The sequence below is a fragment of the Parasteatoda tepidariorum genome, chromosome 7, assembly GCF_982258835.1.
Source record: "Parasteatoda tepidariorum strain Cologne lab strain chromosome 7, Ptep-v5.0, whole genome shotgun sequence".
NCBI lineage: Eukaryota > Metazoa > Arthropoda > Arachnida > Araneae > Theridiidae > Parasteatoda > Parasteatoda tepidariorum.
The window spans coordinates 45,458,774-45,476,799 of NC_141761.1; the positions used below are offsets into that span (position 1 = coordinate 45,458,774).

Sequence of the window (18,026 nt, forward strand, 5' to 3'; positions counted from 1 at the left end):
AAATTTAATTGGGCATGGGAGTTATGTTATGTTAGGCGTTTCAATAAGTATTGGACATTGGAGTTAGATACTAAGTTTCGTCAAGTGAACTACGGAATTATGGCTTAATTAGTTTATTTAGTGGTGTCATCCATCATGCTAGACGGGAAGTGCTGAACGCTTTGTGTTAAAAAGTTTTGTGTTGCTGTCATTTGTGTTGCTGGAGTTAGGTTATGCTAGGCGTTTCATTAGGTATTGGACATTGGAGTTAGATACTAAGTTTCGTCAAGTGAACTACGGAATTATGGCTTAATTAGTTTATCTAGTGGTGTCATCCATCATGCTAGACGAGAAGTGGTAAACGACTTGTTTTGTGTTCCTGTCATCTATGAGGGAGTCCGATAGTACAGGGTCACCAATTGAGTGGTGCAACATATTGGAAAGTTCTCATGTGTTGAAATAACGGAGAAAATATTACGTTGATGACACTGGGATTTCCGTTCATCCAGTTATGAGAGTGACACATTTGCCCTCGCGACTAAAAAATTTATCCAGCTGCAAGTAGCTAAGTAACTCAGATAGAGTTCAACACACATTTGTTATTATAGGTTTATGAAGTATCCGATCATGGAAAATAAAAATATGAATTCGTAATCTCTATCATATGGCTTAACTTTTATCTTTCGAAAAATTGAACGCGTGCTGAAATTTAATTGGGTGTGGGTCTAGTTTGCGCGGATATATTCTGGTTTTTCAACCTACTAAATGAAAATAGTTAATAAACAATTTTCTCTCAGCTGGAATACCATTTTATTATGTTGACTTGACTGTTTTGTTTGAATATGTTAAAATACAAATTAAATATATTTTTATTTAATCTTTTTCCCGAGAAATTTTTAACAGTGTACAGTACACACAAGAAAAAAAAATTATTGGATTTTCACCAACTAAAACTCAATGTTAATGGTTTTAGGGGGTGATCACAATAATGCTAATTAGAGGGTGCATGCGATATTTTAAGTAATGAAATCAGACAACGTACTTTTTCTGAATAAGCATTTTTTTCGACGGATCTGGATTTCTGATCCCCAAAGTATAAGGAGTAACAGAAATCTGAGTAATATGGTCTCTATATTTTGGTCAGGAGAGCAGATCGAAAGTTTAAATATCTTAACGTTAATATTACTTTTTGCATATTTCGCTATTACTTGATAAATTTTTGACAGAATTGGAAAACTTTTGCACATAAATATAAAACTCCTTTATCCAAAGATAACTCTATCCAAAAAATAATTTTCAACAATTATTTAAAATTTTTTACTAATTTGTTTGAAAATAGTCGTAAAGTTTTTTGAATTGCAGGGTATAAAATTTTTTATATCATTTAAAGAATGTAATTTTTCTTTGTCAAAATTTGAACGATTTAGTTTAAATTTTACGTTTTTACATATAAAATTACCGTCTTAAAAATAATGTAAAAAACTATAAGTTTAAGAGAATTAAAATTTGGGATTTTAAATTTTGAGCCTAAGAAATCCGACTCAGTTTAAAAGAATGTAAAGAAATGAATAAAAAAAATGAGATACAGAAAGTACGCTTTTGTGGTTGATTTTACCACCCCCTCAAATCATTAAGATTAAGACCTAGTACGCGAATATTCGATCATTAGATCTAAAGTCGGAGTTCAGGGTGTTTTTATTTTTTTGCGTATTGTACATTATTTCCTTTACTTTAAGAGTGTTGTTTTGACAAACAATAATTTTTCACAGTATTTTCTCAAACTAAAAGAATGCATTAATGCCTTCTTTAACTTACACAATTGTTAGTTAATCGAGTGCCGTAAATCAAGGTTTTTATAACCGTGTTAAAGTAAAAACTAAAATTCATACAATTTAACGAAAATGTATCTAAAGTACGTAAAGTTAATTATTTGAAGCTTTTTATGTAGAATTCGTTAAATGTTTGTTGTGTCTGGAACTAAAAGTTAAGGTTTAAGCGTGAAATTATTATCTTTATCAAGCTTTACTAAGAATGTGTAGAATTTATCTTCAAAAATTCAATATTAAATAATAGTTTATTTATTTTTATTGTATATTTGAAATTTTTTTAAGAATTTAGTTTAAAACATAGGTAATCTCATTATTGATATCGAAAAAAAAATATTTTGACATAAACGCACCGTAGTTTCCGTAAAGTGATGAAAATCCTGCTAGTTTTACTTTTCATTTTTAAAGTAGGTGATCATATTTTTAACCAAGGTTGGCAAAAAAAATCATGTTTTTTTTCTAAAAAAGTAATGAAAATCGATTATCTAGTTTTAATTGGTTTATTTCCTTCAATTTTTTTAAATATTTTTTAATCAAAGCATCTGATAAAATGTATTTCTATTATTAAAAACAATATTATCGTTAAAATAGTCAATATTTTTAACTAAAATGGTGAAAAATATTATTTTACTATTAGTTGTTTTTGTTCACCAGCTTGGTCACCTTTCGAAATTACCTTAATGGCAACTGCTCCGAATGCACAGCACAACTGTACTTAAATATTCCAATTCTGAAACCTACTCCTCCAATCCTAATACCTTAGTTTCAAGTGACATATTAACAATATTTTTAAGGCTAGTTACTACCTGAGTGGATTTGATTTCAATTTTATCTATTTTTACGAAATGTCCGCCATATTGTTGAAGTTCTTTATGTGTTGAACCGTTTATGAATGTCACGTGAAGAAGAAGGGTAATATAATTTGAGGATGTACATCGTAAATAAGTTATTACTGGTAATTTAAATATTATATAAAACTTATTATACTTAAATATTATGAAACTAAGAAATTTAATATTGGAAGGCCCATTTAGACCCATTTACCATATATTTATCATGTATCAACTAATAAAATTCTAAATTACTTTAATGAACTCTATAATTTTTGTTTAAAGATACCAAATGATTCTCTTTACTTTTAGGTATGTTAACAGAATGGAAATGGGATATTTATTATTAATTTAAAAACTTTATTTTTACTAATCAAGAAAATTTAAATAACAGTAACGATTCAACAAATTTATTTGAAATTGGTAGTGCAATTAAGCAACTACAAAAGAATTTTGTAATTATCCCCATAGACAAAGCTAACAATAATTATGCTATCTTCTGTAAAATATTCTATGTCGAGATTTTTAATACAGAGTTAAATAATGGTAAAAATTTTAAGCTTCGTAATTTAAATAATAATATTATCATTAGAAAAAATTAGCTGTGTGTAAAAATTAATAATATACAATTTCCATATTTAATTAACAGTCTTAAATTTCATGATGTTCTTATAAAAATTCGAACAATCGCCTGTGAGTCTAATAGTTACTTAACTAAACCTGAGACCATTTTCTCTAATTACTAATATAAGCATTAAAATAGTATAATAATAAGAAATAAAGTTATTAAAAATATAATTAAAGAAGGTTATTCTTGGATTACCGCAAACAATCACAACCTATTTTAAAATTTATTAAACAAAATAAAATCCCCTTTTTAAACTAAAAAATGTTCTTTTTAGTTATTTCTACGATTATAAAAATATCCTGAATTGCGATTTTTATTAATGATAAAATCTAATTAAGAATGTCTTTTTAAAACTATCTTTATAATGGAAAGCATATTTTTGTTCAAATAGATGGAATACCGCAAGGATCTAATTTTTCATCACTTTTAGCTAGCATGTTTTTACTCTATAATGAAAAAATATATACTGTTTGATTTAATTATCTTTAATTTTCAAAAGTATATATATTTTTTAAATAAAATTTACTCCGAGGAATTAATATTGTTTCGTAATCATGTATAATTTTAATTTTATGGATTTATGCATTAAGAAAGAAGAAAATATCTGCATTCATGATTTATACGCTAAAAAAATGATTTCATTTTTAATATAAATAAACTAATTACACGGAATTCCTATGTTTCTAAAAACAATTATTTCATAACTATTTTAAAGTAAGTGAATAAAATTAAAAGAATTTGTAGCAATATTTATTTATCTAAGAAGCAAGTAATAAAAAACTCTTCCAAATTTTAATTAAAAAAAAACAAGCAAACAATGGATATTCAAATAATGCAAATAAATTCCACGTGAAATAATTGAGCCATTTGTATGTTATAATTATTAATAATTTTATTAAAAAATGCTTAGTTAACTAAATTTATATTTTTACCAAGTGAAAATCCGATTGGGGCAAATAAATAGCTAAAAATCTTCTAATATTTAATAAAAAAATGTCCATACATTTTTTTTCAATAAAAGTTAATAATTTATCTAAGAATCATTAAAATTAAAATTTTATAATTAAAATTTAACCTTGTTATGATGTAATGTTATTGAAATTCAAACTTTTTTATATTTGAATTAGTCAGTATAATAACGTTACCTTACGCACATTCAGTTCGGGCCAATCCAAGATAACTGACAAATCAAACGCGCTTCGGTACTTCAGTCATAATGCGCCATCAAATACACCCCACTATCTTTTATTTGAGCATTCATTTTCATATTTTGTAATCTGGCGAACTTGTTACGAAAATTATACAAATCAATTTCGAAAGGTACCGGTAAGTGGAAGTTCATTTGAATTCCCTACTCGCTGTATATGTTGCATTTTGTGTTTTATTCTGCATTATTATAGAATATTTTATTTCCTATTTTTTGCTTCATATGTTTTATTTTGTAATTTTTGTTTAATATGTTCTTTTTCGTTCCAATTTTTTGGTGCTCCTCAAACTCTATTATTGATATATTTTGCTTTACAATATTAGAAAGCATTTTTTTGCTGAGATAATGTTGTGAGCTGATGAAAAGATTATATATTTTTAATTTTTTGATATTTTTTTTTACATTTTTCTACTCTTAAAAAATATTATATATTTTCCCTGTTTCACTTGTATTTTTGACATATTTTATGAGTTTCATGTACTTCCATGTATTTTATGAATTCCATGTAGTTTGAGTATAGTAATACAAAATTTAACATATACAGCGAGTAACGAATTCAAATGTACTTAACTTACCGGCATATTTCAAAAATGATTTAAAATATTGTCGCAACAAGTCTCCTAGGTTGCAAAATATAAAAATAGATTATTTTTATTGCAGCCAATAGAAAATCATCATTTAAAAATTTCTTGTTGCAGTTATTCATTTTAAATTTTTTAGTCTATATTTTACTTTTTCAATTTTTTATATTGTGTTCTTAAATACATATTATACATCTCCTTTTCTTTAGATTTAAAAGATCAGATTTAAAAAACCCATACTCTAAAGTATATATTTGTTAGTTATATTATTTAAAATATTTTTGATTTCAATTATTACGTATTTTAAAAATTATCAATTTAAAAGAAATGATTTAAAAAATTACAATTTATTTAAATCAAAGATTTTTATTAAATTTAAGTAACACAAATCGACACTTAAATGCGCCGACTGTATTCAGACTTTTTGTAAAATAGTTTTAATTAAAATTTTAATCATATTTTTGGTAAACAGGAACCCTAAAGTTATAAATATAAGGTAAACTTTAATAAGTAAATAAAATATTTTTTTAATAAGGGCAAATTTGAGCATTACTACTCATTGTTTATGTCACACTAACAGTTCTATTACACATTGGGGTGCATTTAGGTCAAAATATTTTTTTTTCGATATCAATAATGTGATTACCTATGTTTTAAACTAAATTCGTAAAAAAAATTTCAAATATACAATAAAAATAAATAAACTATTATTTAATATTGAATTTTTAAAGATAAATTCTACACATTCTTAGTAAAGCTTGATAAAGATAATAATTTCACGCTTAAACCTTAGCTTTTAGTTCCAAACACAGCAAACATTTAACGAATTCTACATAAAAAGCTTCAAATAATTCTATATTAAACTTTTGTGTATTTAGCGTAATGTATGTTAGCGCAAAGGGAATTCCTTAAAATCAATTTTTCTGTAAATGCATTTAGAGAATAAAATTGTCAAAAACGTCTGTTTACCATTAAAAAAAGCTATAACTGCATTTTGAAAGACCAGAGAATAAAAATTTAGAAACTAGTGAACAAAAGTTCAAATATACACATTTTCAACCTACTGGATAACTAAATCACGATTGAAATAAGTGATTTAAATCACGCTAACCTTGCTTCTTGTACAAATAACTTGCAATAGCTATTTCATTACTTTTAAGAATTGAAGTTAATTTGTTAATTACATTATTGAACATTAAAAAGGACATTAAATGGGTTCAATTTGTTGCATAAAATATGCATAATAAACATCACTTAAACGGTACATAGAAGTCCGCTAATTTTACGATAAAAGGATGCAAATACATAAAATAATCTCCAGATTCAACATTCTTTCTAAGTTAGACATTTTTGAGCATTTGTCAGAGTATTAAATTGCCCTCTAACCCAGTCTTCAGACAGACGCATTAAATGCAAATTTGAAATGCGTCAGAAGATCGACGAATGGATAAAATAATTTGCATTATTAAGTTCAGGGACAAATTTAAAAGTTTACAAGAGACGTTGGCAAGCATGAGATGATAAATTTTAAAATATTTCCTTTAATATGCTTTCTTAAAATATTTTTTTAAAAAATTTTGTTAACCATTTCATTTTGTTAACCATTGTAGTAAATGTTATATTTCTCTTAAAGGAAAAAAAAAATGCATTTAATAATTTGAAGCCAACTTTTTGATGTTTTTATAGTATAGGAAAATGATCTAAATTGTCTTGATAGCTGTCTTGGAAGTAAATGGTAAACGTACTAATTAAAGATGCAAATAATTTTTAAAATTATCTAGATATCATTAAATTCATTTCGCCATTAGAGACCAAAATGTAGCTTTAATGCAATTGGGTTGCAAAATAGGCATAACACTTTTGTTAACTTAATCGCCTCATCTATTTTGATATTGGCATCACACTTTATTCTCATTTATTATAAATATCTTAGACAAATATTCGCTTGTGGAGATTGAAAGTTCTCACCTGGAGTGTGGAAGATAATTTCAAAGGTTCGGATTTCGTTGTCATTGAAAACACTCATCGTTTACAAGCTAATAGTACACATAATTAAAGTAGTGGAAACTTCCAAAAACCTATTTTCTATGTGAAAAAAAATCTGCATTTTAAGCATTATTGCTGAGAGGAGATATATTTGCTTAAATCTTTTAGAAAATGTGAAGTGTAAAATGCAATACTGAATGCATATTATTTAATCTTTTATTTTATAACCGTCGTTGAACAGCTGACCCATGTGAAGTTTACGACTACCAATGTTCAACTTCGCATTCTTGTAACCTTCCAACTTCGTATTCTTGTAATTTTGAACCCAATCCAGAAGACAAGGGAACTGCTGGATCAGGTATTGGGAGAAATTTGTCTTCGTGGAGGATTTTTTGATGGAACTAGCCCGCATATGCTTTATATGAAGAAGAAAACCGTCGAACAGTCGACGCAATTTTTTGGGTTTATGGCTACTAATGCTCAACTCCAATGTAAATGCATTTTTTTTTATAACCGTCGTTGAACAGCCGACCAATGTATGTCAATATCAACATGACTAAAACGTTTTAATTTTGGATGCTTGCTACTTGTTTTACCAACTTCTCCCCATAAATTAGTTCAGATTACCAATTTAGTCTCGGGTAACGGAAAAATTAAATAAGTTCTTTCATTCAATAATCAAACTCCATGTGCAAAATAGTTACTTCTAAGATAGAGTTTGGCTCAGTAGTTTTTTCGTACCTGGGTTTATGGGGACAGTATAATATATTGATATGTATTACCATACAGCTCAATACCTTACAGTGTGGTACAACTGACATAGTAAGCAAACATTGAAGAATGGATCACTTGCTCTGCCATTATCACTCATTTACGTAATTCAAATGGAACTGAAAATATTTTTAGTTTAAATATCACTCATTGTTAAGTGCAATACTTTAAAAAGTTTGCCAACATTATAAGCGACTTTCGTTTTTTAAAGTCCCAGAATCATTTCTTTTTCATAGATAAAGGATTTACAATGCTCCAGCTTTAAAAATAGTTACAACCTTATTATATAAAACTCGGTAACTAGGTTCAATAGAACGCATTCAAATGAATAAAATGGAACAAAAATCACTCAAAAATATTAAATGGTTATTGAATAAATAAGCAAATTCAGGACATATAATTCTCCGTAAGTTAACATAGAAAAAATAAAATACTTTTTCCCGTTTGAGGAGGATCCTAATCAGGAATTCAAAAAATTTGGATAGAGAAATAAAATTGTTCAAATAATATTTTAGCTTAAAAAACTTCTCGTAAGGTGCATACGTCTAAAAAAATTAAGTTAAAGTATTCTTCGACTAAGTTTACTTAAAAAAAGCACTTCGAATAAAAACTTTAGGAATGAAAGTTCTATCATTAGAATTAGAGATCTTGCCAAATAAATAAACATACACGTATTTTCGTATTTTTTATGTACACCCAAATCCGAAATACTTTTATCAAAGGCGTTCAGTGTCTTTATTTCAGCTTTCTATATGACTTTTTCCAGCTTGAACATTATATATATAAAATACATAAATAAATACAAGAAAACACGAAGAAAGTTAAGAAAAACAATAAGTTTCATTTATTGCGCTTAAGCTGCAAGTAAACAGAACTCATTAGATAAGTTCAAAATGATGAATAAAACAAAGAAAAATTATGGACATATGAAAAAGAGGGGGGGAATAATAAGTAAAAAAATAACAAACAGTATATATATATATATATATATATATATATATATACTGTTTGTTATATATATATATATATATATATATATATATATATATATATATATAGGTTAGGGGGACCTATGAGTATAATTTTGTATGTTGCGTTATTTTGCTTTTTGGAATTTTGATAAGGCTGCAGACGATACCTTATTACTCTCAGAAACTCTTCTACTGCTTTGTAGATCTTTATAAGCAAAATATAGAATTTTCAACGCAATAGTCAAAAATTCTTCATGAAATAAAGTAAACAAAAAACCGCATTTTAAGTTGAGAAAAAAATCAAAAAATGATTTTATTTCGGATTCTCAAAAAATAATCATAATAAAATCACAAAAAAGCAGAAAATTTTAGGCAGTTTAAAAAAAAGATGGAAAAAGAACTTTCTTGCATCGTCTTTCCGTTCATTGAAAAATCGAAAAAAAATTTTTATAAAGTTTTTTAAATTTTTTTTGTCTGTTGAAAACTAATAGGCTGGAGATAAGGGATATAATGGCTACAAATTCGGCTTGTTGTGGTTCAGAAACTATTGACACTGGTATTCCAACACCGTACTGAGATCTAGTACAGTGCTGCAGTCAGAATTATGTAATTGAAATTTTGGTTTGTGGGAATTGATTGAATTTTTGATTACAAGAGTTTCTCTTCTTTAATACCATATTTTTTAATTTTATTATCCAGAATTATGCTATTTTTTATCAGAAATGTCAGTACCATACAATACAGTAACTTCCCATAATTTTTTAATTTAATTTAATTCTAATCTAAAGTACTTACTATACTTTATTCTTAGTTTATTTTTAATTTTAAAAGGCAACTTAGAACTTATGTAGAATTTGCTTTTTTAATTGTGTGTATTTTTCATATTATTGAAAATTTCTGCTCGGATTTTTACGTTAGTTTTTCAAAAGCTGGAAATTTTTTTCTGCATTAGATATGTAGTTTGAAGCAATAAATATTAAAATTTTTTAAAGATCTTTTATTAAGATAAATTAGTAAAAATTTCTAAACCTATCCAAAATTTAGCTTTAGTATATATTACGCTTGTTATAATTCTTTTCTTCTTTTCATTCATTTATTCCAGAAGCAAAACAGGTTTTCTTCAGTAACATTTTCAACAAGTGTTATAAAACTGAGTGTTATAGATTGTTATGAGAGTGAGTGTATTAAGTCAATTCTTTTCCTTTGGGACAAACCACCTACGCTCATTGCAAGTAATCGTATTTTCTGATTCCCAGGCAGCAATTCAAAAGAAATCTCCCAGTTTCAGCAACATTTGAGAGAGAATAGTGTCTGAAAATGAAACATGTTAGAGACTGTAAGAAATTTCGGGGAAAAATGGTTAAATAAAGATTTATTTAATTGGTATTTTACCATATTCAGACGAAACAGTCAAATAACCATAAATAAGATGGTAATCAAACTGTTAATTGTGAGCCGAGAGGGCTAATCTGTCAGTCTCATGTCCGTCAGTCAAGTACCAGCTTTGACACCACAGTATTTCACCGATTCTTTTCAACACATGACGAGTATCCAATGTCCTGCGCTTCCAAATTTGTATCCTGCTGTCTCTAATGCCAGTTATTTAACGAAATATCTAACTACTATGCCTAGTTAAATTTATTTTTTTAATGGTTTTGAAACCATGCTTGTTTTAAATGCTTAAAAAATCGAGCAGTTCATAGTTTTATAATTCATGATTTTATAATCATACTAGTTGTAAATGGTTTCAAAACAATAAAGGTAAAAAATTTTCTTCACCGTAAACCTTACTGTTAATAGAATGGGCAGATAGCTACCGGTTATTTTTACCATAATTTTAGAATAAAAATTCCAATGGTGTTCTTCAGTGGATACCTGGCTATCGAGGCATTTTTGGGAACGAGCAGGCTGACTGTCTCGCAAAAAGCGGCTCGAGACATCTTCAAATGAGATCCTCTCTAGTATCATTCCATTCTATGAGGCTACTTATCAAGCAAACAATAAATAGTCATTTCAAATCATAACTTAATGACAGAATTAAATCGAAACATTGGAGGAGTGTTGAGGATCTTTTGGAAATTCTTTTCAGTCCGCAACAGTGCGCTGTAGCCCAGTTCCATCTACTAACTGGAAATGACTGTCTGTCAGAACACTTACACCGAACTTAAATCTTTTCAAGTCCTTGCTGACCCCTATGCAAATTTAATAAACCTATGAATATTCACCACCCTCCTGTCAATATGCAGTTCTTAAAGGTGAGTTTGAAACGGCACTTTATTGGCAGGACAGTGAACTTTTAAGGCAATAATTTCGGTCGATTATAATTTGACATATTTTTAATTGTATTTTTTTACTATATTTTTTTTATAGTTATTTGCTTTGTCATTCGAAATAAAAAATATAATAGGTGTTATGAAAGGAAAAATAAGTGAATCAATGCTAATGAATACTTTAAGGGAGGGGTTAAGAGTTTTTTTAAGTTTTTATTCTATATTTACTAGTATCATTTCAGAAAATCAATGCATTACAACAATCAAAATTCACCATATTTCAATTAGTAGAAACACATAATTGTGTAATTGCGTGTAGTTGCATAACATAATTAGCTTTTCAATGTTTTCTATTTGCAATATATATTCTTTTAATTTTCAATATTACATGTTTTCTTCGAAGTAACATTTTATGTTGCATAGTTGTTTTCACCCAAAATGCTTTAATATCTTTTTTGTAAGATTCGAGACTGTTTGCTTCCGTGTTACACAGTCTTAAAATAAAAGAGTATGCTTCAATAATTTCATGGTATCTTCCAGAAAGTGTCCTATTATTGGTTTACAAAAATTCAAGAACCAATCATGTGTCTATCTTGAAGCATTCGACAAAGCTCTGTTGATATTCAAATTTAAAATGCTTACTTTTGCTAACTTATTGGTTAATTAAGCGAAATAAATGATACAAGAGCTTCATATTGCATCATTTATACTCTCAGTAAAACTGATTTAGGGATAAAACAGATTATTGGTACTTCAAACTATATTACTCAGATTGTATGAAAACGCAAAAAAAAAATTTAAATTGTACAAGGTATAATGAAGATTGGAAATAGAGGTATTAAACCAATTTTGTTTATTTTAAGATTGTGTCCTATATTTATGCTTCAAATGGTTTCGTTAGCACAGTTTAAATCAACACTTTATGATGGTTTCAGCAATTTTCAGAAAATGATATTTTTAATATTGTAGTATCATATTTTGCGAAACAAAGCAGATGCTATTGCTATATGATGCTGTATGATATGAAAATAATATCATATTTCTTTGTATAAACAAAAACTTCTTGCCTGATATGCTTTATTATGATAAAAATTTTCTTCATTTTAATTTAATTTGAATTTTCGAAAAGTTTAACTTCCTCCTCAAGGTATATATTTATTTAAAAAATGCAATAATTTAGAAATTCAAAAAATCAATGTTATCCCTCTCCCTCCCAGCAAATCATAGTTTCATCAGTAATTGATATTTTAATAGGATATAAAGTGCAATCATCCTTAAAATTGGAATGCAGATATTATCTTTATTCATTTTTTTCTCCGTCCACTTAAATTTATTTAATGGAAAATTATTCTCCCGGTATTCTATTTTTAGAAGTTCATTACTTTTTAAAATAATATTTAATTTGTTATAAAATTGATTCTAAGGTTTGATTTGTTCAATTCTTCTTTTATTTTGCATTTTAAGGAATACTCTTCCAATAATCAAATGGAAATAGTTACTTTGTGCAATTCATTACCGAAACACATTTTTGCAATTTAATGTTTTAACATAGTTTTAACATGAAAACAATTTAACATGTTTTCTTTTTTTAAACAGTACACATTTTTTATTTTGGTAAAATGCAGAAAAATGTTACTTTTCAGCATTTTAATGATTAACATGGGATATGAATGTAACATTTTTCATCATTTTTTTGACACATTATTGTTCAATATTCATATAAATTTGAAAATAATCTATTTTCCTTTTGTTTTCTTTGTAACAAGAAAAACGGTATAAATTGGAATAGTTATTCAAATTATTAATCATGTGTAATATAATACAACTTTATATACAGCCTATAATAAAGTACAAAGTATGTTTCTTCTTAAACGCTTTAACATTCATATCAGAGTGAATAGTTCTGTATTCACCTATCTTTTTCAATGTTTGATCATTTTCTATTTGTTATTATTATAATGTTGTATAGGTTATTATAGCTTAAACTATTGAATTTGTATTTGAAATGAATCGGAACAATAGGTGACTGGGAAAGTCATTGGTTGGATTGAATCCAAAACATTCCGAAAACTATACGACATTTTCGATATAAATGATTAATTTCATTTTAAATCTTTTCTATGACTACAGACATCTTTTATTCCTTTTTGTTTATTAAAAAAAGGGATAAAAACACATAAAGCTTTTGCTTTAATCTTGTAAAAGTGATTAATGATGAATCATACAATGGAAATTTCGTTTCTGACTTTAGTTATCAATTGAAGAATATTTGAAAAATGATGTTTCTTGTGATGTGATATATTATTTTATTTGCCTTTAATTAAAGAATGTTTTTCTCTAAAAGAAAAAAATTGAATAATTCAAATTTGTATCAAACATTGGAATAATTATATTGTTATTCAAATTGGGTGCATTTTATTATAATAAAGATGATTTATGAATTATGTTAGGAACCCTTTATTTTGGCTACTGAAGTACCAGATATTTTAATTTTTTACCATTTACTAAATTTCCTACTTATGTCCTTCGTCGTTTTAAAGAACTTCTTTTTTAATATTGTACTACTCCCAAATGCATGTAATATGCAGTTCCAAATTAATCTAACTTTCATAAAATATTTAGGGTAATTTTTAATGTTCACACATTGTCAAATGACACGGTTTTTCTTCTTAACAAATCATGCAAATATGATCACAGACAAAATATTTGTTTTATCATATTGATTTCATGCACTTGGCTATAAACTAGTTGTAAATATCTTTAAATTTTTTACATCAATTGAAATTTTTGTATGTTTCCCAACGTTTTTAAATTTTAGGGAAGTTAGCAATCAGCTTTACCTTTTAAAGCAAAGATAAGTTAAGGGGGGACCCCACCCTGAGATGGTAAAATATTAACGTTTTTCTTGATTTTTTTTAAGTAATAGAGACAATGTAGAGACTCCTTGGTTTTTTTAATGTTATTTAGCTACAATTTAAGTCTATTTTATAAATTTTTCTTTCACAAAATAATAAAAAATAAGTTGATGGCAGCTCTGTGTGTGGCTGGTCATCAAAAAGTAGCACCTCACTGGCCTCATGGATTTAGAAGTCCTGAAACGTAGGAAAGCGATTTTGTTTAGATTTTCTGAAACATAAAGACATTATCTAAAAAGTAGCATAACAGTATTTTGATATTCGCAAAATTATCAAAATGGCGGCAACTTAAAAAAAAAGTTAAGTTTTTCATTAAAAAATTAGTCATTAAAATGCTAATATAAAATCGAAATATAAAAATATCAAAAAAAAAAATCCTATGCTACTTTCTAAAGAATATATTTTTACGTAATTTAAAATAAAGAACGGCTTATTTCGTTGGATAGATCATGAGAAAAACGTTAGGCCAGGTTAAAAAACAGCGTTTTAAAAAAGACGCGCTTAAAGTTTTGACTTTTGTTCAATCTAGTAAATTATTAAATTAGTAATGACTAACTTTTATTCTGCAATTCCAGGTCCATATATTTTCTCCGTCAACAGAATGGATGAGACACAAAAAGAACGTCGCCCCTCCTAATCCGGCCGACTGGGCCTTTCTACCTGCTTAGTGACGACTCTCTATTTTCCGGTATAACTTCCAAAGGAAGTTAGGTACCGAGAAATCGTTTTAGACAGACATTAGAAAGGGTACAAAGATTCGAAAAATGTAATAAATTTTTTTTCGAATTTTTGAAATATTCAGGGTGGGGCCCCCCCTTAAGTCCGAATATTTATAATAATTTTCTATTTGATTTCATGGCTTTAATAATATACAGAAAAAATGACATATTGGTTTTAATAGTTTACTGTAACATTTAAATGTCAATGATTATTAATTTATGTCACACTTTTCTTTTTTTAGGCCAAGATGGGTCTTTGTAAAACTGAAGCTGAAAGAGCAGAGGTCTACATGAACAGTGAACGCACTGAGTTAAATAATTTGTATGAAAGCTTATGGAGGATACACAAAATGTGTGGCTTAGGTGATACTGAGTTCGAAGATGGCATTAATGATTTCAATGCAGAAACGATTAAGGAAGAGGTGGAGAAGCAGATCATTGAATATCTGATGCAGATTGAATACTTCAGAATGAAAGTAAAGTTAACATCATTCTAAAAATTTTCTTCAAGTTGCATACATTAGGTTTTAAATTAATGTATTTGAGAGAGAAGAAAAATTTCGTCATTTAAAATAATGGCATTTTCAAAACATTTGGCAAAAATAGTTTTAAAAACTATTTTTTTAAATTCTATTTCCTCTTCTTTTAAAAAAAATGAATGAATTCCTTTCATGCATAAAACTATTTAATTGTGTTTTATTTGATAACGGAAAGGAGGACTTTCAAGTGTTTATTTACGAAAAAATAATGATAGTTCAATGAGATCTAACGTAGTTTTGACTTTATTTAAACCATTGGTTGCAAAAATTACAATGACTCTGAGCTATAGTACCGTTTTTATATCCTAATGTGAGCCTCCAACCTAGGAACTAGTAACTTTTTTCCAAAAATATCTTGCATTTGATTTATTAGATCAGTGAAAGAACCTAAGTTAGCGAATCGGAGTGATAACGTGATCTACCGAAAATGTCCTCGAGAGGTAATAGTAGCTCGTGATCAACGATTTGGCGAACACTGATTTATTCTATGTGGTAATTGTACCTTCGGGCAGAAAAGCAAGCACTATTCTCAAATTATTCGCATAGTTTTCAAAATGTCGGTTTCCTTTCCTGCATGAGGATAAACTATATTTTTTGCAAAAAAACAAAAAATTTCACATTCCCTAATTATATTTTAGTTTAATTTATTACTACAATATTTGTATTATTTATTTTAATTTATATAGAGTAAAGGTGCCTAAATTGTACCTATCTCAAATCATACCTCCCTTTAATTTTCTAAAGAAGCATTGCATAGAGAATGCTCTAGAAGATATATTAGGAAGATTTTTACATTTCAAGATTCTTGAAGAGTTGAAGAACTTTCAAAGTAATTTTTGAACATGCTGCGTAATTATATAACATAACTACAATAATGCACAGATTATTAAATACATGACATGATTGTTAAGCAATTTATTCGCTTATGTTCTATTTATGTCCTTGTTAGCTAACTAACTTTTGAGGATTGGAATAGCTCTATCTAAAACAATATTCTGGAGAATTAAGGATGTAGGTTCAACTACAAAGGTTATAAAATCAGAGCAATTATTATTTTTATCGTAGATTATTTTTTTTTTATAAAATTACTAGTTTAATTGTCATGATTAATTTACTCTAAAGGAAAATACTGCTTCTTTATTTTGATAATAAAGAAGTAATATTTTTATAAATCATAGTCACCCTTAAATTAACTAAAAAAGCTGATTTTGTCGAATGTAAAAAATATGGAAATTATTACTCTGAAAACGTTAACAAAGCTGATAATTATTAAATCTAATATATGGCTCCCAAATTTTGGCTGTATTTCTTTTCCGCCGGTGGCAACGTTTGCTTTGTTTTGTTTACGTTACTATTTCTCTTACACGGCGAATCGACCAATGATTGTCGCTAAAAATGTCACATGCCAAATCTAGCTGAGGTGGCTCAACATATAGCTCTTTTAAAAACGGAAACTGAAATAACCAGCGAGCATCAGCTGCGGCAATCTCATACTATTAAACTAGGCAGAAGTGAGTAGTCTTTGTCGATAGATCTCTATTTTAGTATTTTGTCGAAAGCGCTTTTTTTCACGAATTTATATATTACGAATTTATTTGACGATTTTTGATTTATATCACGAATTATACTATAGCACATTTATAATAGGTTTAACGAATTAAATGTCATTTATTTGAATTCAAATTTATTTTAATGACTTAGTATTTACTAAAAAGATGTAATTTTTGAAAAAAAAAGTTTTATATGGATTTCAATGATTGTTTTGAATTCTTAGAATTTTGTGCATTTGCAATGTACCTAAGGTTAGTGTCGAGCGAAGCGAGCTTGGTTTGCGAAGTAAAAAAATAAGATTGCGTAGCAATTTTCGGGGCTTGGCGAGCGTTAGAGAGCAGGCGACGCAGCCCACTAGTAATTTATAATTCTTCTCATAGTGCCAAAGTTTATTAGTTATTGCAGTGGTCAGTTCAAATCCTATTGTCTCTGGTGAGAGAAGAGTTTAATTTCGTTAAATTTGCCGCAATTTTTTTTTAAATTATCAAGATGCCTAAAACTATGGGAATTTTAAACTTTAAAACTATTATAGTCATTTGAGCCATTTAACCGGAAAAAAAAATCAATTGGAGCCCTGTTAAACCCCATTACCCTGTGCGATATTCAAATGAGAAATATAAAAATGATACGAAATACGAAATTAAGTAACATGTTGATCTTGACTTCAATTTAAACTTAATTATTTTTTTCAAAAAATTAATACTGAGTTTTTTTATTAAACTCCGAAGGAATGATGAATATTTATATAGTCACATCAGTCATCGTCGGTTAAAAATTAAATAAATAATTAGGAATGTCGAAGTAACGAAAAACAGGGAAAAAGAAATAAAATAACCAGTTACAGAAAAAATTACATAATTTGCAACAACACAACTAACATAGCGCTTTGACTTAATTATTCTCCCCCAAAACATTAGGAAGCACTTAATGAAATCATTAATTAACAAAACATAATTTTATTCCATGACAAAACTTTTTAAATCTAGTTTTTTCCTTTGCTTAAAAAAATTGAAAGCTTTGCTGAATGAAAAGTAAAAGTAAAAACAGCTTATAAATGAAAAGACGATTTAAGTTTTATTTTTTTTGTTACGTTCAAAAGTTAAAAAAACATCAATGTCAGTTAAATTATATTCGGAAAGAAAAGACTACATCGATTAGTTTTTGCTCAGTTTGTCATTAGAGTTTTTTTTATACATAAAAGACATGCTTTATTGGGGTAAAAAAATTTTTTTTTTCTGTAACAAAACGGTTCC

General features: G+C 27.5%; 1 protein-coding gene across 1 annotated transcript in view; it reads left to right on the top strand.

Annotated features, from left to right (window-relative positions):
* LOC107454595 (uncharacterized) overlaps nt 1-15,180 on the top strand; it is an 84,082-nt gene extending 68,902 nt beyond the window's left edge. The window contains exon 8 of the mRNA XM_087168769.1: nt 14,926-15,180. Within this exon, the coding sequence (XP_087024895.1) occupies nt 14,926-15,180 (255 nt within the window). The remainder of the gene's footprint in view (nt 1-14,925) is intronic.
* Nucleotides 15,181-18,026: the final 2,846 nt, after the last annotated feature.